Genomic DNA, 27,083 nt, shown 5'->3' with positions numbered 1-27,083 from the left:
TTATATGAATTAAAATTTATAACTATGGCTTATTTGTTCACGGGTGTAAATTTGACCGTATAATATATTTATAATTTAAATAATTATAATAATTTGTTACTCAGACATAATTATTTAGTTTAAAAAACCATAAATACAAATAAATATAAATAATTTTATGATAATTTTGCTCCATTTAAATTATAAACGATACCCTCTACATACATTCATAATTTCAATTTTTTCTATAATAAATAATTTTCTTTCGGGAGAGAATTAAAAAAATTTGGAAAAATCGAGACGCTTATTAACTGATCTCTCCTCATCATTTTCTCTTCCCCTTCCCCTCCCCTCTGCCCGGTCTCTCTATTTGGTCTTCGGGCGCCTTTTCTCCTGCAATTTTCCCTTTTTTTTTCCTTCTTTTCATCGATGCCCAGAACTTGATTTTTGAATCAAGGAGGAAGAAAAAGGAAGAAAAGGAAGAGGGATCAATTTATAGACCCATCTGATTGTTCGTGTCTGCTCTGTGTTGCGTTTTGTTACCATGGTTGAAACCAGGCGTAGTTCTTTCTCCAAACGCTCTCTTTCTTCATCTCATGGTTCTCCTCCTCCTTCGGGCGCCCCCAATTCCAAAAGATCTAAGGTACTTTCGTCTGATTTCTCGCGGTTTTTGGGTTTTGCATGTCAGTGATTTGTGGTTCTTTCTCGATTTTTTGTTGATGGATTTTTGGGTGGGATTTAGGTGTGGGGTTTGGTTTTTGTGGGTTTTTGATCTTTGGTTGAATTTATGATAGGTTATTGAGGCATCGTCGTCTACGGAGGACGTTCAGAGCGCGCCGCCTGTTGAGCCGTTGATCCCAGTTGGGGAATCTGGGGTTGAATCGGTTGACCCAGTTATACAACCAGCTGATCCATTCGATACTGATTCTTTGAAGGTCAACAACGCAGGCGATGAGGCTGTTCCCGAGAATTCCCATGACCTTCAGACAGAAGGCGAGGCTATTATTGCGCCGCAACATTTAGGTAAACCTTCCCAATTGGTGTTATATGCATGCAGTTTGATTTCTTGGAACTGGGTGTTTAATGTTAAATCTATTGGGGTTGTTGGGTTTGAATTGGGTTTTGATTAGATTCTTCAATTCGTGTGTCGTGTGGGATGTAGGTGATGTTGCAGCCGATGCGGAGAAATCGAAGGTGGTTGTGGCTGCCATGCTCAATCGCTCGAAGAAGCGAACGATGAGGTTGGCGAAGTCGAATTCAAAGCCTGCGTGGGGAAAACTTCTTTCGCAGTGCTCACAGGTACATTCCTGCTCAAGAATTGTTTGTTCTTAATTTATTATCCTTTATTTTTTTGGTTCGTTGAGGTTGATCGAGACTTTTCATATGAACTGTTAGTTTTGGTTTGTTTAAAAGAACAGAGCAGGGATGAATTTGATTACCCATGTGACAAGAATGTGTAATACTTGTATGGAAAGAAGGGCTGAATGCTCGTTCGGTATCATGTTTTTATATGCAATCATTCTTACCTAGCATGATTTTTCATCTCTCCATAAAGCTCTAAAATCATCCTTTTTTGGAGAAAGAACAAAGGAAGATGAATTTCAGATACTCTTCTTCCAGCCGCTAAAAGAGTTGATGAAAGTTATCTTGAAAATGGGCATCAAGAAAGCCTATGAAAAAATTGGTAGGGCTAATCTAGATGTGATCTTGAACTTAAAGGCTGTTGAACGATGTGGATAAAGTGGGGTTTCAAATGCCCATCTACTTCTAATTTCTTTTGATTACTAGGAACCTCACCGTATTTTGGCTCATGAGGACTAAGGCAAGGGGCAACTAGCTGAAAAAGAATCATGTTTTCCTCACTACATTGAGTTGGTGGTTCACTCAGGAGGAAAAGGACCCTCGATAGGATCGTAATCAAAAATTGAGAAGCACAAAATGCCCCATCAACATTGATTTCTTAAGTCCAACCTTTCAAAGGACACTTCAATTCATGGAAAGAAATTATGAAGACAGGAATTGAACATCTTTGTTCAATATGGGAAACTATTTTTTGAACATCTTTGTCAGTCTTTTCCACGTTGTAAAGATCTTTCACCTTACACGTTGTAAAGATCTTTCACCTTACACTGTGTTTACACTGAAGCAAAGTGTTATTGGAGTGAAAGGGATTGACCAAGCATAGATTCTTCATATACTCAAAAAAAAAAAAAAATTGTTAAAAGGATTTTAAACAAGCTCTACTTGAGTTTGTTTTAACTGTTACTACTGGTCTTGTTGCATTCTCGTGTAAAAAGACGAAAAGTTTCTCTTCCCTCCTACTTGAATTCTCTTTCCCTCTCTTATAGCAAAGGAGCGGAAAGAAAGAAACATAAAGGTGTAGTCATCAAACTTTAATTGGAAAAAAGGCCTTTGATAAAGTCGATTGGACTTCCCTAGAAAACGTTCTTGTAGCAAAAGGCTTTGACTCAAAATGGTGGGGTGGGTAAAAAGGATGCATTTCATCCACAAAATTCTCCATCATCATCAATGGAATACCTATAGGAAAGATCTATGCCACATGGGATCTTTGACAAGGGGATCCACTATCCCTTTTTTTCATAATGGTAATGGATTGCCTTAGTAGGCCAATTACGAAGGAAAGATAAAGGGCTTTTAGGTTGGTAAAATGGTAATGAATCAACCACCTTCAGTTTGCAGATGACATGCTCCGCTTGTCTAATTTGCTAAATGTATCTTTCATAAAAATCATGATCGAGATAGTAAAATTCTTCGAAAGATTCTCTGGACAAAATATCAATCTCTAAATGACAGATATTATTAGCAAAAGGATGATCGAAGACTTTGTCTGCAGATACAATTGTAAAAAGGGTGAATGGACAAATATGTACCTAGGATAACCCTTAAAGGGAAACCATGAATCATTTTCCATTTGGAAGACTATTATTGAAAAAATAGAAAGAAGGTTGTCAACATGGTCATCATGTTATACTTCCAAGGGCTGAAGACTCGCCCTAATCCAATCCACATGGTCCAACGTCTCCACTTGCTACATGTTTCTATTGAAAATGCCACAAAAAGTGGCTATAGATATAGAAAGATTATTAAGAAACTATTTGTAGAAAAATGAGTCACGCCTTGTTCGATGGAATATCGTAAACCTCCTAGCAGACAAGGGAGGGCTTGGCCTATTTTCGATAAATGAGAAAAACAAAACTCTCCTCGCAAAATGGATAAGGAGATATCATTACAAAGAAAACACCTTGGGGAGAAAACTTGTAAAGGCTAAATATACTTCTATGTCATGTACAGACGACCCCCTCTGTCTTCTGCAAAGGTGCCATGGAAATACATTAAAAGAAAAAAAAAATACCAAAACCTCATCACCAACCAAATTTGCCATTGGGTGGGTGATGGAGGAATCACATCATTCTGGACTGCCCCTTGGACTGGGAACACCACGCTAGCTTGTGATATCCACTTTTGTACACTCTCTCATAATAAAAGAGCCGCAATCAAAGAAACATGAAATGATGTCAACAATTTCTTGGACCTGAAGCTTGGTAGGAACCTAAAGGATAATAAAAGCTACATAATGGGATGAATTAAGCGTCAATCTTGCCCCAATTGTATTGTCGGTTAGCTTACTCATTAACATGGCTTCCCAGCGCTGATGGGGCCTTCTCTACAAAATATTTGACGATGGACATAGGGAAAAAAGTAGAAGCAATAATCTCATGCTAGCAAAGACAATATGGAGAGGAAATCACCCTAAAGAGGTGAAGTTTTTCTTTTGGGAAATAGCGCATAAAGCTATTAGCACGTGAAAGTCTTCAAAGAGAATGCCCAGTGTCACGGTCCTATTTTTTTGACCGCGCAGTGTCGTGATCTTGACACACTCACGACCAGCCTTAAGGGAATTTAGCCCCATATATATTTTTCGCCTCGGCTTTGTGGCTTCGTCGGACCTTAGGCGAGGTTTGTCTTCGCCACTCGAACATCGCTTGTTGAATCCAAGCTTGTCCGACCACACACGCCGCTTGCGCATTCATGTTCAATCGTCTACGACACAATCAACTTGCCTCTATACTAGGCCATGTCATTCGACTCGACCTTGCCTCTGCTTGGGGTTAAGGTCTCTCAATGCACCATCACGTCTCATCTTGTCATCTCGATCTCCATCGACATGACCCATATGTCTTGATGCCATCTTGAGTCTCGGGGTGTCGTCTGCCACCACAACTCGCTCGGTCATGCCATCGAGAATGGGCCCGTGTGTCGCTCATCTCATCTAAACTTCCCGAACATCTATCCATTCGGGTTCTATCGAGGCATTGGCCCTCCCGTGCCCGTGCCATGTCATTTATGGATATCGTGCTGGATAGCGGGTGTATGTAGTAATTGCTGATAGGCTTAGAGCTCCTACGTTCACAAGGGTTCTCCAACACGCGGGTTGGGGCGCAATACCGGCACACTCGTGCCACCCGATACTGTCCTTGAAAAACCCATTTCAAAGGAAGTCGTCCGAGACACTCGCTTCGGCACGCTCGCCCACGCTGTGACACATGTATGTGCCATAGGGTAGCTTGCTTAGGCCACATGGCCCAGAGGTGGTGGAGAGCTGACACAATGGTACCCCTATAGTACATTTTGAGCCATTTTTAATCTTTCCGGCATAGACATTATTTTTTATGAATGGTCATACAGTGTCGTGCAGCATTCGTCCGGTGTCCAATTGACACCAAACTTGGCGAGCATTCATATTTCATATGGACGGACTTAACTCCAAAATCGCATGCCTGAATTCCTTCCGAAACCTCGACTATCAACGTTAAGGCCCGGGACCCTACCCGACCCTTCAACAAGCCTATCTTTGCCCCTCTTGTCTATTCGATGTCTCTATCTTGCTTATGTCTCAACTTGTCTTCAATGCCCACTTCGTGTGGTGTGTTAGATGATGCACTGTCCTCCTCGATCACATCATGACACTCGTCTAGGCCCTCGTGTGGACGGATGGGCGCCACTTGAGGGTCGCCGCTTCTCTCGTCGCTACGTGAGGGTTACAACCTACTCTCTTCATAGTTAGGGTGTCATAGGTTGTGACACCCTGCATGGCTCTATTTCCAAATTGGTGTCCGTTATGCAAGAAAGAGAACAAATCACAAAAACCGCTTATTTATGCAGTGCACATACGCACAAAATTTTTGGATAAAGATTCTCAATACCTTTGAATGAACATCTCACTTTTCCTAGGGGGTTAAAGGATTTATTGGACATGACCTTAATGTACCACCTCCAAAAACCCTACTATGGGAAAACTTTGTCATGGCTTTCGTTTGAAATCTGTCTAATGTCTTTGCTTCCTTGAGTCATGCCCCCTCTTTGTAAATTGGGAAGGTCATTGGGAAGGTCATTTGGGAAGGTCATTTGTGAACATCTTGGATAATACATCCCTTATTTAAAAGGTTATTTTCTTTTCAAAAAAACTCATTCGTGAAACACACTAACCAACCTGAAAAACTTATTTTCAACACTTTCCACTCCAAAACTCGAACTAGTTCCATTTTCACAAGGTTTATGGAGCTATATGACTAGCATGCCCTTGGATGGGTACAAAAGAGCGTAGACCCCTCTTGTGAGTGCTTTTTTTACTAACAGAAATGGTGTGGTTTTAGATTGGTAATGATTGTACAGAGGGAGCTGATTGACGAATAAAGAATTTGTGATTTTGACCCCCTTTTTTTTTGGTGAGGAAGGTTATTTATTTATTTATTTATTTTGTTAGGTTATTTACTACCTAGGATGGTCACTAATGTAAATTATCATTTTGCTCTCAAGTTAACCATAAAGTAACGTCCAAATCTGCATCTCCGGTCTAGTTACGTCGCCTTTTTCTGTTTAGTAACTTTAAACGTTGATATTAATTACTGTCACCTGACTTTCTGGATTTATTATGCTTCTGCAGAATCCACACTTGGTTATTTGTGGTACTCTGTTCACCGTTGGTCAAAGTCGTCAGTGTAATTTATGGCTTAAAGATCCATCTGTCAGTACAACATTGTGTAAGCTGAGGCACATCAAGGTTAGTAATTAGTTCTTTTCCCCTGGAGATATTGCTACTCAAAATCGGAGTTTATGCTTTCGTTGTATGTTTTTTTTTAATACTTCTCTTTCTGTCACTTGTATTGCGACAGCGCGGGAACTCTTCTGCTTTGCTGGAAATCACGGGAGGCAAAGGTGCTGTCATTGTTAATGGCAAGATTTTTCAAAAAAACTCTAGTGTAATTTTAAATGGAGGTGATGAGGTTGTCTTCACTTCCTCTGGAAAACACGCTTACGTATCCTTTCGCAATGTTGCAATTTAACATTGGTTTACCTTGCATGCAACAATGCGTATCTATGATGATTTACTTAATTTGTTAACCATCAGATATATCAGCAGCTCACTAGTGATGATTTTACTGTTTCTGGTCTGCCTTCTGTAAACATTTTAGAAGCTCATAGTGCTCCTGTTAAGGGGATTCATTTTGAAGGAAGGTCTGGGGATGCCTCAGCTGTAACTGGCGCATCCATATTAGCATCGTTTTCGAATATTCAGAAAGATTTGTCTCTGCTTTCCCCACCTGCTAAATCCAATGAGGATGTGGATTTACCCACTGGTTGTGGAGTGTCAGATGATCAGAATCCAGACATTAATATGAAAGATGTCAGTACTAATAATAGTGATCTAAATGGTGATGCATCTATGGACAAAAATATCGACCCAACTCCTAATTCTGCAGCTGAAAGCCCCAGTATTGATAGGCTCGGACTCGATGCTTGTATCGATACAGAAATGGGGGAAGTCCCTGGAGCAACTCATGAATTACGGCCACTTTTACAAATTTTAGCTAGTTCGGCATCTCCCGACTTCAATTTAAGTGGCAGCATTTCAAAGATCCTTGATGAACAAAGGGATATAGGGAGTCTCTTTAAGGATTTTAACCCCCCTCCTGCTATGCCGATGTCAACTCGACGTCAAGCATTCAAAGAAAGATTACAACAAGGCATTCTTAAACCTGACAGTATTCATGTTTCTTTTGAGAATTTCCCATATTATTTAAGGTGAGTGTGATTCTCATATTGTCTATGTTTATTAATTGTTTATTTTGTCCATTATGCACCTAGCAATTTTTCGTGGTATATGTAAATCATAGCTTGCTTCTCGCTATTAACATTTTGGAGTCTCTTGTAACTACTGTGATTTATGGAAATGCTTTTGATGACGTACATGTAGCATATTGAAAAAATAAACGATCCAGAACTCCATTAAATTTTGCGTTGATGTATAGACCAACCGGGATGTGTTCTAAATCTTTTGCGACTCTGCCTCCTTTTTCAGTGATACAACAAAAAATGTTCTGATTGCGTCCATGTTCATTCACATGAAGTGTAATAAATTTGTGAAGCATGCGTCGGACCTTCCTATTTTGAGCCCACGTATACTGTTGTCTGGACCTGCAGGTCGGCACTGACCCCTTTTCTCCCGTTAACTACGGATATATTTTCTTTACATCTGATTTGTTCAATTGACATGGATTGTTTATTACTACAGGTTCGGAAATATACCAGGAAACTTTGGCAAAGGCACTTGCTTGGCATTTTGGAGCTAGATTACTAATTGTGGATTCTCTTCTTTTGCCTGGAGTATGATGCTTTACCTTTACTATTAACTTTCTTGAAAGTTCGTTCATCTGTTCTTTTATGAATTTGGTCAACTCGTAAAGTCTCTTCCGGTGTGAAAGAGGCGGGATTAAATTTTGTGTAATCTTGTGAATTAGGGAAATAATATTTTTGATTCTCAAGCTTTAAATACTTCCGACATGCAAATCCGAGGCTTGCCGTGCCTCTATAAGATTAAGTCAATAAAGGTTGTTATGTATACAGGGACAAACATCCAAGGATGCCGATATTGTAAAAGATAGTTTGAGGCCTGAAAGGGCATCTGTTTTTGCAAAAAGAGCTGTGCAGGCAGCGGCTGCTGCAGCTGCTGCTGCTTCGCAGAACAAGAAACCAACTTCCAGTGTTGAGGCTGATATTGCAGGTGGATCTACCTTAAGCTCGCAGGCGTTGCCAAAACAGGAAGCATCCACGGCTTCATCGAAGACCACCGCTTTTAAGACAGGTATCTGATTTTTAGACACTATTGAGACTCGTGGTTGGTGTGGCAACTGGTCCATCCCCAGTCTCCCACATGTCGTGCATAATCTTATTAACCTCTTATTAATTTATAGGCGACAAAGTTAAATTTGTGGGTACGTTATCTTCTGCGCTTTCACCTCCTCTTCAAAGTTGTCCTCTCAGGTAATATTCCTCCACCCGCTGGCACTGTATTTTCGTGTCTGATGATCTGAACATTCTGGATAATTGTTTTGTGGTAGCTTCGGTTCTGTTTAATTATTGTTAAGAGTTCAGTATTTGTAAATTTCTACTCCCTCTTCAGGTTCATTTTCTTGTCCGCCATTATTTGTTCATACGTAGAAAATGTTCGATAAAAATCATCTGCTCTTTGTCTATCAGTTATGCTGTTTCTTCTTATCTCTTACATGTATAATGTTTTACGTAAAAACTTTTTGCCGTTTAAAATCTATTTGTAACTATTTCTCATTTCCCTTTGGAGCAGGGGTCCGTCTTATGGTTGTCGGGGGAAAGTTGTCCTTGCTTTTGAAGAGAATGGATCCTCAAAAATAGGGGTGAGATTTGACAAACCGATTCCAGATGGTAACGATCTCGGTGGCCTTTGTGAAGAAGATCATGGCTTCTTTTGTTCTGGTTATTCTTCTCTTCTTGTTTTCCCCGTTTTGGGTTCCGTTTCTAATATTTTATTTTTATTTTTCCTAGAACTCTGCTTGTGTTATGATCGTTCTAAATTGACATTACAGCTAATCATCTACTTCGCTTGGATGGTCCTGGAGGCGACGATACCGATAAGCTTGCTATTGATGAAGTTTTTGAGGTACTTCCTACCCTAAACTGCTATGGATCTATGTTTCCTTTTCTATTGGTACTCACTACGGTATTCAACATGCAGGTTGTCTCAAACGAGAGCAAAAACAGCCCGCTAATATTGTTCGTCAAAGACATAGAAAAGGCAATGGTGGGACACTCGGATGCTTACTCTATTCTTAAGGGCAGGCTTGAAAATTTGCTAGGAAATGTTGTTGTCATTGGCTCCCACACACATATGGATAGTCGAAAAGAAAAGGTGAGCAGAGCCGTTTTCCTCCCCCCTTTATTCCTTTAGGAGTATGTTTGGGACGTTCTAATTCCTTTTTCGACTCGTCCGTACATTTTCAGTCCCATCCTGGTGGTCTGCTATTTACCAAGTTTGGAAGCAACCAAACAGCTTTGCTCGATCTTGCGTTCCCGGTATGCTAAGTCTTCTCTTCTATATGTTTGTTTAGCTATACATGCAGTATTAACTTGACCGTCCTTTTTTTTTTATTGAACGTCTTGTAGTATTTATTTTCCTCCTACGAATTCAATAGTATATATATCACGTTTCTGTATTCAGGATAATTTTGGCAGATTGCACGATAGGAACAAGGAAACTCCAAAAGCGACAAAGCAACTTAGTCGACTCTTCCCGAACAAAGTGACCGTATTACTTCCTCAGGTATCGAGATCTTATAACTGATTCTGTTGTCTCACTGCTTCTGTCTATCAAACGCAGCACGACTTTTTCTTGAATGTTGTTAGGATGAGGCCTTACTTTCGGAGTGGAAGAAACAATTGGAACGTGATACCGAAACTCTGAAAACACAGGCAAATATAGTCAGTATCTGCTTGGTGAGTGCTTTTAACATATTGTATCGCCCTTGTTTTATTATGATTATTTAAATATTCAACGAGAAACCGTGAACATTGCAAATTAACAAAATCGACATCTCAACCATGGGGAGCCACTGAAAAGGGAATCGAATCCGAAAGAATTAAACCAAGCGAGTAATTACAAAAATAACGTTTTCCTTTTCATTATACTGTTGTTTCAGGTTCTCGGTCGAATTGGTTTGGATTGCCCGAACCTTGACACTCTCTGCATTAAAGATCAAGCACTAACACTCGAAAGTTCGTATTCTTCGAAAAATTTTGTAATTGTTTTTTTTATGGTTACTGGGTTCTACTTAAAAGTTAAAAACTGATCTTGAATCTTGTATTTCTCTTACCAGCCGTTGAGAAAGTCGTCGGCTGGGCTTTGAGTCATCATTTCATGCATTGTTCTGAAGTGTTGGTTAAGGATGCTAAACTCATCATTTCTACAGAAAGGTTGTCTACTTTTTTCTTGGCCTCACCTACAGAAAGGAAGCTATACATCGTTTTATCGTGTTCATAGTGGTTTCGTGTGTTTAATACTGCAGCATCGAGTACGGATTGAACATTTTACATGGTCTCCAAAGTGAGAACAAGAGCTTGAAGAAATCGCTCAAGGTAATCTCGTAGAACGATGTGTCGTCTAATGAACAATAAATATTGCGTTCCTTTTCCTTTGGGTACGAGTTCGTAAATCTAAATTGGAGCGTGCTTGGACAATTTTAGGATGTGGTTACTGAGAACGAATTTGAAAAGAAACTTCTTGCCGATGTTATTCCACCTGGTGATATTGGTGTTACGTTCGAAGACATTGGTGCTTTAGAAAACGTGAAGGACACGTTGAAGGAATTGGTGATGCTCCCGCTACAGAGGCCGGAGTTATTTTGTAAGGGGCAGTTAGCAAAGGTGCACGCCTTTTCCTTCCGTCGATCCAATTTATACCTACCATCGAGCCAATTTATCAGTAAATCAGGGTTTATTACTAACTAGTTAGCATAACATAGTAGTTTTGATCATAGAAGAAGTTGCTCGGAATCCAGTCAAAAGATATCTTTGTTTCTTTGCTTCATTGTACTGCTTGTTTACGAGCGGTTGTTACTCTTCGACAGCCGTGCAAGGGAATTTTACTTTTTGGTCCACCTGGTACTGGAAAAACGATGCTTGCTAAAGCTGTTGCAACTGAGGCTGGTGCAAACTTTATCAACATTTCCATGTCAAGCATTACTTCTAAGGTACAAATTTGGCTTTTTTTAAAGGTAAAAGGAATAATCTCTAATATTGTGTACTATCTTTGTGTTTTTTACAGTGGTTTGGTGAGGGTGAAAAATACGTAAAGGCGGTGTTTTCTCTAGCAAGTAAAATCGCTCCGAGCGTTGTGTTTGTTGACGAGGTTGGTAACTTCATAGGAGTTTCCTTATCGCTATTGTTAACATTCGGTTATAGTTAGTTATAATTCTCCTAAAATACGAATATTGCTGCTACTGTAGGTTGATAGCATGTTAGGACGACGCGAAAATCCGGGCGAACATGAGGCTATGCGCAAAATGAAAAATGAATTTATGGTTAATTGGGATGGGTTGCGAACAAAGGATAGAGAACGTGTACTCGTTCTTGCTGCAACCAATAGGCCGTTTGATCTCGATGAGGCTGTGATTAGGAGGCTTCCTCGGAGGTGGTATCGCATTTGTGTAATGCTGCTGCTATACTCGTGTCATCGATCTTTCTGATCTTGAATATGTGATTGTTCTGTGTAGATTGATGGTTAACTTGCCGGTTGCCTCGAATAGAGAAAAGATTTTGCGAGTCATACTCGCCAAGGAAGAGTTGGCTGCTGATGTCGATTTAGAGGCCATTGCTAATATGACTGATGGATATTCTGGAAGCGATTTGAAGGTTTTCTTTCGTGTTTTAAGTTTTTTTCAAGTTTCCACCGCCTCGTCGATCCTACCGTGTTTATATCTCTCTAATTATTTGGTTGCAGAATCTTTGTGTAACAGCGGCTCACTGTCCCATTAGAGAAATTTTGGACAAGGAAAAGAAGGTTAGTGATTACTCCGTTTTCCTAAAATGTGTATCTCGGTACTTTTCACAATTGTTTCGTTGTGAACGGTTGCGTTTGAGCATCTTCTTTTAGTTTCGAGTATTTTCGTTCTAGTTTAAGAAAACTGTGTATCGAGGGGTACGACTCTGTAATGGCTCCTTATCATAGTGGAAAAAAGGGTCATTCGAAGAAGTAAATATGGAGTCGGCACCTCGTTTAATCGTGTGTTGTCTAAAATTGCTGTACGATCTCGAGTTTTTACTGTTTTCGATTAACAGTAGCCGAAGCATTCTTATGTCTTCTTTTGACGGGTTAGGCCGCTGAAACTGTTGGACATATGCTATGTTTGAGGATATTAATGGGTTGTCTTCATAAATTACAGGAGAGAATCACTGCTTTGACCGAGGACAAACCCGTACCGGCACTATATAGCAGTACCGACGTTCGCCCTTTAAAAATGGAGGACTTTAGATTTGCACATGAGCAGGTTGGTTTGCTTTCTCCCATTATTGCTGGGTGTGGTAGGCTCGCTTCAATGCCTTGTGGGTTCGACCCGAGCCGAGCCCACCTTACATGTTTTTTTATGAGGTTAGGTTAGGTTTGGTCCATCATCATCTAGTTAAGGTTCAACAGTTGAGACACAAGGGGTCTTTGATGAAATATTGTAGTCTTCTTCGTTGCATGACCGTAGTGACCGTGTTTATTCCCAGGTGTGTGCGAGCGTCTCGTCGGAGTCTACAAACATGAACGAGCTCCTCCAATGGAACGACCTGTATGGAGAAGGCGGGTCGAGGAAGAAGACGTCTTTGAGTTACTTCATGTAGAGGTGAGGTGAGGTGAGGTGATTGTATCTTTGTTGTATAGAGTTTCCATTTCATTTCTTTGATTTCCGAGTTCGTCTCCGTCTCGATCTCCGTCTCCGCCCCTCGAAAAGAGCGCAAGATCGGGGATCGATCAGGCATGGAAATCCATCGCCCCCACCCTCCATTCCCCTATTGTATCATATATAGTTCTTTTTCTTACCCTTCATTTATTTATTTCTCTATGCTTTTGTAGGAATTTTACAATTTTCTTTAGCTAATTTGACCAAAAAAGCCTCTCTGCCTCAATCTTTTTCTCTACCTCTTCATTATTGGTATTTGGTATCGTAATACGACATTTGCAACGATCCAAGCTCAAAGCTAGCATATATTATTTTCTTTGGGTTTTCTCTTACGGGCTTTTCTTTAATGCTTTAATATGCGTTTGCTAGGAAAAGTTTTCTACACCTTTATAAATGGTGCTTCGTTCTCCTCTCCACCAATGTGGGATATCACAATCCATCCTTTATGGTCTCCTTGTTGGCTCTCCAATTGATGTGGGACTCATCGTTGGCACATCGTTCGGTGTCAGGCTCCACGATGTCAGGCTTTGGTTACCATTTGTAATGATCCAAGTAAACTCCAGTAGATAAATTTGCTCTTAGGCGGTATAATTTAATTATAAAAAAATATTATGAATGAGAATTAATTCCAAACTAAGAATAATTTTACGTTATTAATTTTTTATTGCAAAAATTATGAGCCACTTTAGATAAGATAATTGATTATATTAATAAATGGGAATATAAAGAATTTTAAAAGGGCATTTATTCTTACAATAAATAATGGATTACTCTATATTCTAGACAATTTTTAATTCTAAACTTCCTTTTAAAAATCCTACTCATATACATACACACACGTATATCTATATATTTTTGTTCGGGTTGGAGTTATCTTGACCAAAAATATTTTTAACTCCCGAGCAAAAGGAGGATTTTATCCAAGGAGGGGCAATAGTTTATCATTGCGATGGTAAGTAGATGGTTCGAGAGGATGATCAATTACACTATGATTGAGAGTCTAGGTTACACAAGGATTGAGACACGACTGGGTGAAAGCCAGACAGAGCAATGCTGCATTGAGGCAAAAGACTACGGGTTATCGAGTCATTAACGATTTTAAATTGTCAGTGTTATTCAGTTATTTGAATATCCTTCTCATTCATTATTATTATTATTATTATTTTTTTTTTGCACATTTTAATATTAATAAAGTGGATTATTTTAGTGAATTAAATTAATAATAAATAAACATAAGAGACAAATTGGCTCATTATATGACGCATTTAATAATATTGACAATAGGAGGGGTATCTCCGGTAATTAGCTATGAAGTCGCACGTGCGAATTACACAAAGCGGGAAAGAGAAAAACTGTTATATAAAAGCCCAGCTGTATTTCATCGAAGCGCGATTTGCTTTGAATATTCACTCTGTTTCTGGAAATTTTTCTCCTTTGACCAACGAAATTGATTACAGTCGATTTCTCTAATTGAATCAAATCTTCGTTCGGAGAACCTTTCAATCGCGCTCATTTTCGCCATGGGCGTCTTCTTCCACTCCTCAGATTTTCTCCTCCCTTCTTCTACTTCTTCTCCGGCCGGCCACCCACCTTCTTCGACCTACGCCCTTGTTCTGCTCAACCAACGCCTCCCCAAATTCACTCCTCTGCTCTGGAAGCACGGTTACTCTTCGAATCCCTTTTGGCTTCATCTTTTGGTTCTAGGTTTTGATGATTTTTGCGTTTCGTGTTGATGCGTTCTTATGTGGGTTGTTGTAGAGCAGCAAAACTTCGTCTCTGTGCTGATGGAGGCGCCAATCGCGTATTTGATGAATTGCCTCTGCTGTTTCCTCATCAAGACGCTACGGATATTCGAAATAGGTTCGTTTCGTTGTCATTTTATTCTTTTTCTTCTCGTTTTTAGTGTGCATTATGCCATTATCAGTGTTTTTTTTTCTTTTCTTGTTGTGATTTAGCTTCTCTATTTAGTAATGGAGTTTCGTGCATAGGGGTTTTGTTGTTTTCTGGAAATTTAGATGGTTAATGCGTCAAAACATAAATCTTCTCCTTGGATGTTAATTCGCAATTTTATTTACCATGGACTGTTATGACGAACTCTTAGGGTTTATTATGGCCTCTTTCGTTACCGGATTTGAATTATGTTTTATATTTTTTTGAAAACTGTTTTGGGATTCTTTGATTGAAATTGTGAATATTCTAAAAACTTTTTAATGTTTTCATTGTAGAATTTGAAATCTTAAAATGAAGAATTATATACTATTTTAGTCTGATGATTAGTTTTAATTTGGTACCTTTAGGTGTTTTTTTTTTTTTTTTGGGATGCCAATTCAATGCTCCAAGAAAATGGGTTGAGTAAATGTTCTTTGAAAGTCGTTTTTCTTATTTCGGTTAGTGTTTTCTTTACTATTTTGGAAAATTTTGTTTCTTTAATTATCATGGACTTGTGATTAGTGATCTTATGTGCAAAGTAATCTTAATTTTTACAAATCACTCGACAATTCTGAAGAATAATCTTTTTTTCACAAAAAAAAAAAGAAAAAGAAACTGACCCCAAGTTTCAAGATGTGATTGCTACTAACAAAACAAATACTAGTGGCTAGCTGAAGAAGAAACTTTTGTTGCCATTGATGTCTTCATAATCATTTTCGAGCATTTATTGATAGTTTATACTATTTTTGTACAATGAATAAACTGTTCTAGAATTATATATCTTATGTTTTGGTGATCTGGACTGTCCATTCATTCCTATCTATTGATTTTTTTTTTCTATTGCCAGCTATAAGCCAGATGTTATTAGAGGAGATATGGATTCAATTCGGACAGAAGTACTAGATTTTTATGCTAAGCAAGTACGTTACTAAGCCACCCCCTCCCTTCGAAGAATGTGGGCCTTTTTTAAATGATTTTTCAAGTGTTTGATACCATGGATGGTTTCATCTTGTGCGTAATTTTTCCATTCTATGTTTTGATGAAGTTCACTTGCATTACATGTTGTATTTTACTATGCTGTTATCATGTATGGATTGCGGGCTCAAGTTATCCATATTCACATGGTGCAGGGAACCAAGATATTTGATGAATCTGAAGATCAGGATACCACAGACCTACATAAATGTGTTGCATATATTCTTCAATCTATGCCAAATCAGGAGGAGTCTAATGTAGGTTGGATCATGATGTAAATCTTAAGTGCCTTGTTTATTAAACTAGAAGTTTTGGATGTTCACATTCAACTACTGCGTTTTGTTCTGTGCGCTGACTTTTCAGATTGGCATTATAATGTTTGAGTTGTTGATTTTCAGCTGTGCATACTTGTTGCCGGAGCTCTAGGTGGACGGTTTGATCATGAGATGGGAAACATCAATGTTCTATGCCGTTTCTCTAGCACGCGCATAATCCTTCTGTCTGATGATTGTCTTATTCATCTTCTGCCAAGGACTCATCACCATGAAATCCATGTTCACTCATCTGTTGAGGGCCCTCATTGTGGTCTCATTCCAATTGGGATGCCCTCTGGACGCACTACGACCACTGGTCTCCAATGGGATTTGAGTAAGTACTGTCCTCATTCCTCTTTCTGGATCCAATGCTCTGTTTATTTTCAAAGAATGAACGACTGCGTTGTGTTATATGTTCTTATGTGCATCCTATCCTGTTTATGCTTGCTTTTAAGCAATTTTGAGTTGCAAAATAAGCTGACAATGTGATCCATCAGTTTTATTCCTCTTGCTATGAGTTCATTCTTAACTTCATGTTTCAAAAAAAACTTTGCAAGGAATTGGTCAATGCCAGCAGCTTTATGCTCAATTTCTTAAGCTTTTTTAGGAATTCCAAAACAAACAACTTCAACCTAATCTTTTTGTACGATCCAAGCCCACCACTAGCAGATATTGTCTTCTTTGGGCTTTCCCCCAAGATTTTTAAAATGTCTCTGTTAGGGAGTGGTTTCCACACCCGTATAAAGAATGTTTTGTTCTCCTCCCGAACCAATATGGGATCTCACAATCCACCCTCTTTCGAGGCGTAGTGTCCTCACTAACAATTGTTCCCTTCTCCAATCAATGTGGGACTCCAATCCCCATCCCCTTTGGGACCCAACGTCCTTACTGGCACACCGCCTCGTGACTACCCCTCTTCGGGGCTCAGCATCTTTGCTGGCACATCGCCCTGTGTCTGGCTCTGATACCATTTATAACGGCTCAAGTCCACCGCTTCCCTTAAGGTTTTTAAAATGCATCTGTTAAGGAGAAGTTTTCACACCCTTATAAAGAATGCTTTATTCCCCTTCCCAACTGACTTGGGATCTCACACCTTCAAACTCTTTATCTTTATCTTGTGATATTTTGAGAAGGTACTGTGGAAATAATTCATGTCTAACCTCATGAAGATTTCTTTCCAGATAGTCATTCGTTAATTCATTCTCTTCATTCTCTCCCTATGTGATTGTACTTTAGCATGATATTCCTTCAAGTTGTATGCTTACCATATTAGGGGATGTTTGGATCTAATTTTGCAAAGCTCTTAAATCTGCCCCAACTAACGATCTGGCATCCTATTTTCTTTTTCGATTCGTACTCTGCTCTTCCAGCTCCTATTTGCTCTTTCTCGACTGTTTTAGGGAAGTTTTTTTTTTAATATACTTCGGGCACGTTTGGGAATGATTTTGAAACGGCGACAAATCACTTTTGTCATGTCTTTTAGTTATTTTGGGCTGTCTTAAAATCACTCCGAACATATCTTTATGGAATTCTAACGTGTGCTGTTAACCATTTTGGTATTAATGTGTATTCCAGCTGATTCAGAGATGAAGTTTGGGGGTCTAGTTAGCACTTCCAATATAGTGAAAGGAGAGAAAGTAACAGTGCAATCTGACTCCGATCTTCTCTGGACTATCTCATTAAAAGGCAATGAAACGAAGGCATTCTAGCACGTAGTGCCAAATTTAGCAATGCTTCCTTGCATATTCAGCGTTAGGTAATGAAATCTTCTTTCTCCACCTAAAATAAGAATAACTTCGAAGATCTACCCCGTGATCTTTAGTGCTTTTCTAGAATTTGATTTTCAAGAAATTCATTTTCCATGTAACTTCATTTTTATTTTTATGTTGATTAGGAAGTTGTATTTGCAATGCATAAAACAGATCCGTGCCATTATTTGTATGTTATTTGTATTTGGTAACATTCTATACTCTAATAATTCATCTCTACTTTTAATTACATAGTAAAAATTAATTACATAGTAATGACGTTCATTGCTAAAAGTAAAAGTTATTGAGAAGAATCTTTTATTCTAATTTTAACTTCAACAATATTGCACATCTATTACCTGTGGTTCACAGAAATTTATCATTTTATGCTTAAACTTAATACTATACTATAAACTCTCAATACCCATATCACATTAAAAACTACGAGCAATTTGTTAAAAGTTGAAATAAAGAAGTTTGGTTCATAAGAATCTTGGATCTATTTCCCAGCTAATTTAAACAGCCAACCCAACCATGGATTGTTCTCTCCATATTACCAGACATCATAAACTGAGAGAAAAAAATCCACACGTAACTCAGTTCCAATTCTCATCTGAATGCATGTATGAAGTAGTGAAATAATACTTTTCCTGGATTGCAAGGATTTAAGCAGTTGAAAAATAGCAGTTCCAGAGAAATACATACTGAAATTAGCCAACATCATCATAAAGCTCAAAAATTCAAGCCACAACCATGAAAACATCATCAAATGCTTCTTGGTTATTTTTGAACCCTGCAAAATCATGTGCTAGCTGCTGCAGCTTCCTTTTTCCCTTCTGAGGACCCAACTCCACCTTCTTTGGCGACTTCTGCCTCGGGCTTGACAGATTCACTTTTCGCTGGATTCGACACCTCCTGTTCTAGTTCTACAAATATAGCGAACAAGGCATATAGTTAATGTTTGAAGTGTGAAAATGTCGTCCCAAAAATGGACGAGAATTCATTTGCCCGTATGCCCGTTTCTTAACTTTACTATTAACTACTTAAGATAAATCATCAATGACTTTAGTCACAGTAAACTCTTCATTGCTAAAGAAAAATGGGAGCTTACCGTCATCATCACTATCGTCGGAGTCATTATCGTCGCCCATGTCACCCATACCATCCATGCCGCCCATGCCACCAAATTTCTGCAAGATAAAATATGATTAGAACAAGATAATAGAGATACAGATCATCGCAATCACTTCAAATAGCACATCCTTACCGAAAAGTCCATGCCTCCCAAATCCAAGTCACCTAGACCAGCAGCTGTTCCTGAACAACCAAAGAGATAATCAACACATATTAGCTTCACAGACACGATGAGAAGTTTAATACATAGTGATAACCCAAAAACATAGCACACGACTAGACTACCATCGTCTTCATCCTCATCCACCCATTTGTCCCAATCTACTTTGACATAATGGGGTGGCTTTCCATCTCCTCGCAATAGCCTTTTCCACCATCCCTTCTCTGCCTTTTCTAGGATACAGAATATGCTCCGAACCCCAATGTTAACTTTACTTTCCTATTACAAGGAGAAACTAGTAAGTAAACTACAAGGTCGATTTATCATATGATAGCAAGCTCTAAATCGAAAAGCCATGGCAGGAATCTAGAAAGAGGTAATATGTCTACGTACCTCAACATTAACTTTATCAAAAAGCTCCAACTTCAGTTCGTAATGGTGATTCTCTGAACCGGCACTACCAGAGAAAGTGAAGACTCCATCTGGCTCAAGATTAACCTTAGAATCCTTCGAGTCTGAGAGTTGCACAGTGATAAAGACCTTGTCCAATCTCTGGGCCCATTTCACCTCAGGATGACGACTACATTGTATAAAGCAATTGTTATCAGTAATCGTAGATAATATTAAAAATATTGCAACAGTCTCCATAGGCACGTCCATAAAAGAAATCAACAAAAGAGAGAATTCAACTAAGTCAAGTTACTAAATCCATACATCATGCAATAGAACAACATTCAAAAAGTAAAGCCGCCCAAACTCAAAAAAATGAACCACCAGCCAAGTTGTTCGTTTCAAACTAAATTCAGCCGCAAAGGCAATAAGATATTGCAAGAATTTACTAAAATGACTTGTACCATAACACAACCTTAACAACAAGCCTAATTAAACCTATAAATTAAAAACAAATGTGCATCCCCACCAATTGTATAGTATATGATGTCAATAAATAACTTGTTTTGCAACCCAAATTCATGCGATTTGACAGATAATCCTAGGATCCATGGAGAAATGGCCGAACGCGAGAAGAAATAGCAAAAGCAACATAGTTAACACAAGAATCAAACTCGCAGGAACACTATTTAGAACCCTAATTAAACCTCCGCGATATTCCAGCCCAAAACCATCCAAGTCCGACAAGCACATCAATAACAAAACAGGAAGAAAAAAAAAAATTCCCACGACTATCATCATTTCGTAAGCCATTTCAACACAACAACTTACAAGATGACTCCGATTCCACATAAATAAAGTACAACAGATAAACTCAACAACGAAGCTACACTGATCTAATACATTTCGAGCGATCCAGTACAGTTCGAGAAGTAAAAAATGGCACAAACGAAGATCACAGATCAAAAATGACATAGAACAGAATGCAATCTAGCTTGACAGAGTGTGAAAGAGAGCAGTAATTTACCTCATTGCTTGAGATTACACGAAGATACTGAAAAAGTGAAAAACCCTAAAGAAAAATGAGGAAGAAAGGAAGATGAAACGGAAACCCTAACTCAGAGGATAAGCCAAATGGGCGCTGTGAGTAGCCGAAATAAAAGAGAGGAACGACGCTTCTATAACTTTCTAGCTACAACCTCCGTCTCCTTCTGACGGAAAATTTTCAGTCCAATTCGGCTTCCGTTCCTCTCCTCATGGGCCGATTTTCTTATTGGGCTTTCAGTAGGCCCAAGCCCAACAAACTATCCTTTGTTAAAATTATAATTTTAAATATTTTTTATTTAAGAAATATAAAATATATAAATAAATAAATAACAATTTATTTAAGTTAAACCCTACGAAAGCCCCAATCATCTTCTACATCTAAACCCTAGCCACCGGCTTCACCGAGCAGCAGAGGGAGATGGGAAGGTCTCGAAGGAAGTACAAGAGATCTCGGCCAAAAGTCCAGGTCGGCCTGCCGAAAAGGCACCCTAATGTTTTCAAGCCGTCCTTCTGCATGCCGCCGAAGCTCCGCTCCTTGCTCGTCGAACAATTTGAAGAAGATCCGGCATGGGATGAGAAAGCCAGTGTCATTAACAACTACAAGTCGTTCGGTGTTCTTTCTAACCCTAATTTGCTCAGCGTTCGTTCTCGAACTGATCACATTGTTGAGAGCGACTCCCTCCAGGTTCCTCCGTCTCAGTTGCCTTCTGATGATCTTGATTCTGTGCTTGATTCATCCGGTAGCGATGTGGAAGAGGACGGTGAGTTTTGAGTTTTTTTTTTTTCTTTCCTCTTTCGTTGTTGTTTTAAATTTCTGTTGGTGTGAGTGGATGATTCTCACGTCAATACTGTGATGTTTCCAAATTTGAAAAATATTTGGTTTACATGAAATTAGTTGATTTTATGAAATATGATGCCTTCCGCTCCAGGTTTAGTGAATTATCACTTGCAATAGTTTCTGCAACTTTGATAGTTTTTTGGTGTTCATGACCTGGAATTTTCGGAATAAGTAGCAGCTCTTCATTGAACCAAATTAGCCGTCCAAATTGATTGGATTTAGTTTACCATACATCATCTTTATGAAACCTTTTGCTGAATAGTTATTTATGAAATGATTAGAGAGGAACTGAAATGAAACGAAGATTGATTTTGATTGTAATGTCTTATTATCACGAAGGATCAAGAGGATGCCAAAACAAAATTTTGAGTTGCGTTTCTGAATCTAGCTGAGCTTGTGCTGATATTGTGATCTTTCCTTTGCGTTCTTTAGATTTGAAAACAGCACTAGGAAAGAAGCGCAGAGATGGGAAATCTGGACCTCTAAAACCCTTGACCACGATTCAGCGTGTTCATGTCGGTAGGCTAATCGAGAAATACGGAAATGATTATGAGGTAATTTTCAGTTTTACTTGCTCTTAAAGCTGCTTAATTTGCTTGTCTCATTGAAAATTCTCATGCAGAGGATGTTCATGGATACAAAGCTGAACTCAATGCAGCACTCAGTTGGCACTCTGGAGAAACTATGCAAACGATATCACAGTTCGGGTAAGAATCCATTGATATTGACTCGTTAAAGATGGAACGACCCCATCGTCTTTCAAATTGTTTTGTTACAATAGATGAATCAGATATGGTATTGTGATCATGAAATCTAATTGAGCAACATTGTTCGAACACAAGTATATGAGGCTTGAAAAGATGTCTCATTCTCTTGCTTGCAGCAGTTTTCTTCCTTTCTAGGAAATGCTCATAAGGACCCATGTTTAGTTAGTGGCATGTATAGAGCATTTTGATTTTGGGGAAACCGACTGTTTTGCAAGAATTTTAGGTTGTATGTAATATCTTATAAAAATTCCCAAATGCATTTTTGATATGTTTGAATCCATGAAATTGACATCCAAATCTATTTACAATCGAATGACCGTGTCTTAAGAATCGTGTTAGTCTTCATTAGTTTCGTTTTGAAATTTGGAATGTGATCTATTACACATGACTTTGACTTCAAATTTTGGGTCGTTGGTCTGTAACAATTTAGTTCGAGAACATTGAATTGGCTTCCATTGAGATGTCATCGGATTCTTAGGCATACAAGGAATCGGTTTAACATCTTTTCAATTGAAATTCCAATCAAAGACTAGTTCTATCAAGGTCGGAACCTAAAGAGAAGATACTCTCTTTGGAATTTTAAATGACACAACTTGTTCCTTCTTTAGCTAAAGTTTTGACCTCTTTTAAATGATCTAAACTTTGTGCACACATGAAAAGTTTGTCTAGCTTGCATGTAATGATTTAATACTTAATTTGAAAATTTCTATCAAAATTAAGTAGCAATTTTTATTATGTAACACCTTCGCTTATAAACACCTTTGCATTTTAATCAATTTACTGATTTACATGTGAGAAATTTGGTGTTTTAGTCATAAATGTTTTTTTTTTTTTAAATAAAAAATTACTTGAAGCAAAATACCCTTAATTTCCACAAACGGGATCAACTTCTGGGAACCTTTTCAAGTGGCTTAAACTACTGTGAAATTCTAATAAGAACAATAATATTTACAGTGTTCATACAGATTGATGGGAAAAGAGAATCAAACAGAAAAAATTGAAAACATTTAACAAAAGTAAAAGGGGTACTAACTAGACTCCCATGAATGCTCGAGACATGGATTCCCAATGCTCCTTTGCTTGCTTAACTCTCTCTGCCCTTTCAGTTCGGAGACGTTTCCCCCAGTACTCAGGGCAGCTGTTTAAACATATAGACAAAATCCCAAGTTCAAAAGTTGGAATCTAATAATCACTTTTAAAAGTTAAAAAATTTATCGAGCATACTTGAATTGGAGAGTTTTTAAATTATAGAAGTCTTAGTTCAATCAATAACCCAATCTTCAAATTGAGTCGAACACATACTCGTACGACATAGAGGAAACCTTTCGAAGAAGAGCATATCTCTCTCGATTTTGGTTTGTTTTAAACAACTAACCATTTTTTTCATACGTTTTCATGATCTATAAAACCAGGATTATAAACCTAGTAAAATTTTCAAACACTAAACTTGTAATTTAACATAAATGTGAGCTTTTACCTTTACCCGTCTCAATAAATAATAAAAAACATTTTAAACCAAAAAATAAAAAAATAAAAAATAAATCATATTTTAAAAGTTTCAAGCTACCTGTACTTTCCTAAACAATTTTTACATGTATTTTATCAGGAAGCCTGAGAAACAAGATATCTACTGACCTTCGCCTTAATAGAATACTGAGCTCTTCCAAATGAACAGCACCTTCGTAAACCTTTGCCTGTGTATCAATAGAAAGAATTAGAAGAGCTCGGATTGTTCAACAGACGGTTCATGGGTTTATTTCGAGGTTCATGGCTTAAATCATGGGAACAAAATTAGCCCAACGTATGATAGGACCGCTGTTGATACTAAACTGTTTCAATACTGTAACAATCCAAGCACACTGCTAGCAGACATATTGTCCTCTTTGAGTTTTTCTTCCCTCAAGGTTCAGTTTTTAAAACGCGTCTGCTAGGGAGAAGTTTCTACAACTCAAGTCCACCGCTAGTAAATATTGTCTTCTATGAGAGGTTTCCACACCCTCATTCTCCTTCTCAACTGATCTCGGATTTCACAAATACCATCTTGTTTTTTTTTTTTTTGACCTTTTTGAGCCAAATGATAGCTGAACGAAGGCTCACTGAATAATCATAGAGGCAACCTAACTAACCTGACGGCAGAGTGGGCACTTTGCTCTTGGATTTGCGGACTTTAGTCCATCAACTATGGTTACTGAAGCTGCCGAGCAAGCACACATGTGGCAAAATATATGGCCGCAAGTGAGAGAAACAGGATCAAATACTATGTCCTGCATATATAAACAGTGAAGAACTCCGATGAATATCCATTCAAACTACTCAAAAACTGAGTTCATCCCTCACCAAATCCAAAATGAACTATTGATATCACAACAGTGATTCAATTTACATATATTTGTCTGCAAGAGTAGATGGGACATTTTCATAACAATGTAAAAAGTTGAAGACCTGAAAGCTTACCAAACATATGGAACACTCCAAGTCGATGTCGAGTTTGATTGAATCGAAGAGCTCACAAGTAAGTGATGGCTTTCCATCAGTAATTGCAAGGGAACATTCCTCCAATACTGAAGAAATCCTCTTAGATCTGTGTGGTGTCTCCTTCAGGTTAATGTGGAATGCTATAAGCTCTGATAGCCATGGAGATTGCAGGATCTCAATGTGCTTACTGTGAGCTTGTGACTTGAAAGTTTGCCCTTGTTTGGAGTAATGAATCTGTACTCAGCAACCCAAACAAGAACTAAGCAAAAGAAAGGAAGCTAAATTACAAATTTAGTATGTAAACTTTCGTGGTTAACAAATTTGGACAAGAATTGATTCATTTGATATAGAGAAATGTATAATTATCTGGAGAAAATATAGGAACAGACACCTGCAATAGACAATCTTTTAAAGAAAGATGTCAAATCCTTTTTATTAGGAATTAAACAAGAAAAAACATTGAAGTGAATCAAACAAGGAATGGTAAAGCATATTAGGCAAATACCTTATCGTATTTCTTCAAGATCTTCCTAACTGCAATGGCGTTCATCAATGCATAATTAACCAATTCCTTCCCTTCTTGAACTAAGAAAGTATGGTCACTGTCCCGTTTGCCTTTGAACCATAAAAGATGTTTTCTAAAGCCAGAAGCGAGGTGCAGCTGAAGCAATTTCTGTGCTCGCTGATTAAAGCAGCCAACTATTGCAGACATTTCCTTGAGAAGGAAGGGGAAGAAAGTACCGTCGCACACTACGCCCACACAAATCGTCAAACAAAACAACGAACTAAAATCAAAATGCAATGTACAAACAATAAAGAGTTTGCCTCAACCAAGCAAAAGATCAAACGGCTAGGACTGTAACAGAAAGATCCCCAAAATTCACGAAATCCTTAAATAGGAAGAAGAAACGACAAAAATTAGCAGATAATCGAGTTTCCATACCTGAACAGTGATCTGGACACCTCTGAACGGCGATGGCGGAGCAAACGTCATCGCCATGGCGATGTCGAGACTGAAAATCTCTGCTACAATTCTTCAGAATCTTCTTGAGCCGCTTGAACTGAAATCCAGGTAGTTTCAGTTTCTTCTCCTGACCTCGCAAATACTCCTCGTACTTCTTGCAGAACTTCATCTTCTTCCTCGAGAATCCACACGCGTCGTTCTAATTTCCCCCAACAAATCCACTTAAATCGCCGAGAAGATAAAAAAATACAGTTAATCCTCTGAATTCTATCCGAAATGGATGCAAATCGACCGGAATCCAATACACAGAAAAAACGAATCAGACACTTTCACAAGAAGGAAGTGAAAAAAATATATCTCAAACCGTCTGAGAGAGACGGTAACCAAACTGAAAAGGAATTTCTCCGCCGAATGAACACTGAATAACAAAAAGGAACAGGTGTTTGGAAGCTGAGAAAATTCAGATTTCTTACATGAAATAAATTTTCTCGGCAATATCTTTTTCGTTTCTGAACATCATCATTGATAAGATTTCGTTTGTTTTCTTGAGGGTATATGAAGATTGAAGGGCTGTTACTTTATAGTACAACACAATATGAAATTAAAATATATTTTAGAATTAAAAAAAAATCTTGTTTTTTATGAGATATTTTTAAATTTATTTGGTAATAAATTTATTGACAAATAAAAAAATCATACCAAAAGGGTTTTGGAAGTATCAACTTTTTAGAATTTTGGGTTTTGTTTTCAGTGTCGTTTTATTATATATATTATTATTATTTTTTATTTTTATTTTTATTTTTTTTTTGTAAAAAACAATAATATTTATTAATATTAAAATTTTATTAGAACTTTATCAAAATAATTAGCATAACTTTTAAAATATTTTTAATAAGTTAATTAATAAAAAATCAAAATTGGTTCAAAATATCTCTAAAAATTAATATTTTTCTATGAGTCATTGTATTGGATAATCAATTTGATTTTAGTAAATAAGTTTATTACTTTGTATATTCTATCTAATTATTAAAATAAACTTCATAAATTAAAAAATTGAAATAATGGAAATTTAATAAATAAGACCGTGATTATCGTAGTAAATATCTTAAATTTGATTCACACTCCACACTATTTTATTTTTTAATAGAAAAATAGAACAAGAAAATTTGAAAATTAAATTAAAAATTAAAATTAAATTCAAACTAAATTGATAATTTTAATCAATTATATTATAAATTTGATTTTTATAAGTTAAATAATATTAGAATTAAGTTTCGAATTTTATATATTTAATAAAATCTTATAAATAATTTTATAAATTTGGGAGGGATTTATTAAATTATATACCCTAATTATATATAAAATGATTTTTTTGTACTATAATAAATTTATTATTTAACTATTATTTATTTATTTATTTTTATTTTTTTTTGACAGCTATATAGTTGTATATACAATTGGCGCGCACACAGATTATATATATTATTATTTTCATTTTATTTATTTATTTATTTTCAAAAAGCCATGACTGTAAAGTTCTATCTGACGTGACACTTTCCGTATAAGACAAGCAATACCGCCGACGAAGCT

At 37.5% G+C, this 27,083-nt stretch overlaps 5 protein-coding genes across 6 annotated transcripts; 3 read left to right on the top strand and 2 right to left on the bottom strand.

The window, feature by feature from the left end:
- The first annotated feature begins 274 nt into the window (after window positions 1-274).
- Window positions 275-12,971, top strand: LOC111497745. Its single transcript, XM_023148663.1, has 27 exons — window positions 275-622; window positions 774-1,002; window positions 1,142-1,278; window positions 5,945-6,061; window positions 6,174-6,317; window positions 6,410-7,083; window positions 7,361-7,482; window positions 7,574-7,665; window positions 7,906-8,143; window positions 8,253-8,322; window positions 8,642-8,790; window positions 8,901-8,974; window positions 9,050-9,223; window positions 9,316-9,387; window positions 9,533-9,634; window positions 9,718-9,807; window positions 10,011-10,086; window positions 10,188-10,284; window positions 10,377-10,446; window positions 10,555-10,734; window positions 10,938-11,060; window positions 11,135-11,218; window positions 11,316-11,500; window positions 11,583-11,721; window positions 11,810-11,869; window positions 12,252-12,356; window positions 12,580-12,971. Exons 1-27 carry the CDS (start codon window positions 524-526, stop codon window positions 12,691-12,693), a joined length of 3,816 nt encoding a protein of 1,271 aa, XP_023004431.1. The 5' UTR covers window positions 275-523; the 3' UTR covers window positions 12,694-12,971.
- Window positions 12,972-14,063: 1,092 nt separating this feature from the next.
- Window positions 14,064-17,930, top strand: LOC111497866 (thiamine pyrophosphokinase 1). Of its 2 annotated transcripts, none has more exons than XM_023148857.1 (6): window positions 14,064-14,414; window positions 14,516-14,612; window positions 15,529-15,601; window positions 15,812-15,913; window positions 16,055-16,304; window positions 17,546-17,930. In XM_023148857.1, the coding sequence occupies exons 1-6, from the start codon at window positions 14,273-14,275 to the stop codon at window positions 17,677-17,679; spliced, it is 798 nt and encodes a 265-aa protein (XP_023004625.1). In that variant the 5' UTR covers window positions 14,064-14,272; the 3' UTR covers window positions 17,680-17,930. The 2 variants fall into 2 exon arrangements, with proteins under 2 accessions (XP_023004625.1, XP_023004626.1); XM_023148858.1 differs by having other exon boundaries at window positions 14,231-14,414; window positions 14,511-14,612.
- A 299-nt stretch (window positions 17,931-18,229) lies between these two features.
- LOC111497888 (uncharacterized protein OsI_027940-like) lies at window positions 18,230-20,601 on the bottom strand. The gene is made up of 6 exons (XM_023148894.1): window positions 20,430-20,601; window positions 19,406-19,592; window positions 19,138-19,291; window positions 18,986-19,035; window positions 18,830-18,908; window positions 18,230-18,644 (listed from the first exon to the last, which is right to left on the bottom strand). The coding sequence occupies exons 1-6, from the start codon at window positions 20,432-20,434 to the stop codon at window positions 18,520-18,522; spliced, it is 600 nt and encodes a 199-aa protein (XP_023004662.1). The 5' UTR covers window positions 20,435-20,601; the 3' UTR covers window positions 18,230-18,519.
- Window positions 20,602-20,788: 187 nt separating this feature from the next.
- On the top strand, window positions 20,789-22,334 carry LOC111497894. Its single transcript, XM_023148900.1, has 3 exons — window positions 20,789-21,210; window positions 21,720-21,841; window positions 21,910-22,334. The coding sequence occupies exons 1-3, from the start codon at window positions 20,868-20,870 to the stop codon at window positions 22,021-22,023; spliced, it is 579 nt and encodes a 192-aa protein (XP_023004668.1). The 5' UTR covers window positions 20,789-20,867; the 3' UTR covers window positions 22,024-22,334.
- Window positions 22,335-22,908: 574 nt separating this feature from the next.
- Window positions 22,909-26,076, bottom strand: LOC111497848 (probable E3 ubiquitin-protein ligase BAH1-like 1). Its single transcript, XM_023148827.1, has 8 exons — window positions 25,967-26,076; window positions 25,473-25,714; window positions 25,035-25,279; window positions 24,509-24,763; window positions 24,181-24,318; window positions 23,690-23,748; window positions 23,068-23,192; window positions 22,909-22,990 (listed from the first exon to the last, which is right to left on the bottom strand). The coding sequence occupies exons 2-7, from the start codon at window positions 25,660-25,662 to the stop codon at window positions 23,087-23,089; spliced, it is 993 nt and encodes a 330-aa protein (XP_023004595.1). The 5' UTR covers window positions 25,663-25,714; window positions 25,967-26,076; the 3' UTR covers window positions 22,909-22,990; window positions 23,068-23,086.
- Between the last annotated feature and the right edge of the window lie 1,007 nt (window positions 26,077-27,083).

The sequence above is a fragment of the Cucurbita maxima genome, unplaced genomic scaffold (assembly GCF_002738345.1).
Source record: "Cucurbita maxima cultivar Rimu unplaced genomic scaffold, Cmax_1.0 Cma_Scf00024, whole genome shotgun sequence".
NCBI classification, from domain to species: domain Eukaryota; kingdom Viridiplantae; phylum Streptophyta; class Magnoliopsida; order Cucurbitales; family Cucurbitaceae; genus Cucurbita; species Cucurbita maxima.
Note: the sequence above shows the minus strand (reverse complement) of the source record. Positions and strands in the feature narration are given on the sequence as shown.

Bases quoted from the DNA above. Each gene is read 5' to 3' on its own strand.
- LOC111497888 (XM_023148894.1), bottom strand. The intron at 19,036-19,137 runs GTAGTCTAGTCG...TTGGTTGTTCAG, and splicing joins GGATGAGGATGAAGACGATG to GAACAGCTGCTGGTCTAGGT. The intron at 18,645-18,829 runs GTAAGCTCCCAT...CTATATTTGTAG, and splicing joins CGACGATAGTGATGATGACG to AACTAGAACAGGAGGTGTCG.
- LOC111497866 (XM_023148857.1), top strand. From the start codon at position 14,273: ATGGGCGTCTTCTTCCACTCCTCAGATTTTCTCCTCCCTTCTTCTACT. The intron at 14,613-15,528 runs GTTCGTTTCGTT...TTCTATTGCCAG, and splicing joins GCTACGGATATTCGAAATAG to CTATAAGCCAGATGTTATTA. The intron at 16,305-17,545 runs GTAAGTACTGTC...TGTGTATTCCAG, and splicing joins TGGTCTCCAATGGGATTTGA to CTGATTCAGAGATGAAGTTT.
- LOC111497894 (XM_023148900.1), top strand. From the start codon at position 20,868: ATGGGAAGGTCTCGAAGGAAGTACAAGAGATCTCGGCCAAAAGTCCAG. The intron at 21,211-21,719 runs GTGAGTTTTGAG...TGCGTTCTTTAG, and splicing joins TAGCGATGTGGAAGAGGACG to ATTTGAAAACAGCACTAGGA. The intron at 21,842-21,909 runs GTAATTTTCAGT...ATTCTCATGCAG, and splicing joins AATACGGAAATGATTATGAG to AGGATGTTCATGGATACAAA.
- LOC111497848 (XM_023148827.1), bottom strand. From the start codon at position 25,662: ATGAAGTTCTGCAAGAAGTACGAGGAGTATTTGCGAGGTCAGGAGAAG. The intron at 24,319-24,508 runs GTAAGCTTTCAG...TTATATATGCAG, and splicing joins TGGAGTGTTCCATATGTTTG to GACATAGTATTTGATCCTGT. The intron at 23,749-24,180 runs GTTAGTTAGGTT...ATTGATACACAG, and splicing joins AGTGCCCACTCTGCCGTCAG to GCAAAGGTTTACGAAGGTGC.
- LOC111497745 (XM_023148663.1), top strand. From the start codon at position 524: ATGGTTGAAACCAGGCGTAGTTCTTTCTCCAAACGCTCTCTTTCTTCA. The intron at 10,735-10,937 runs GTGCACGCCTTT...ACTCTTCGACAG, and splicing joins GTAAGGGGCAGTTAGCAAAG to CCGTGCAAGGGAATTTTACT. The intron at 11,501-11,582 runs GTGGTATCGCAT...TGTTCTGTGTAG, and splicing joins ATTAGGAGGCTTCCTCGGAG to ATTGATGGTTAACTTGCCGG.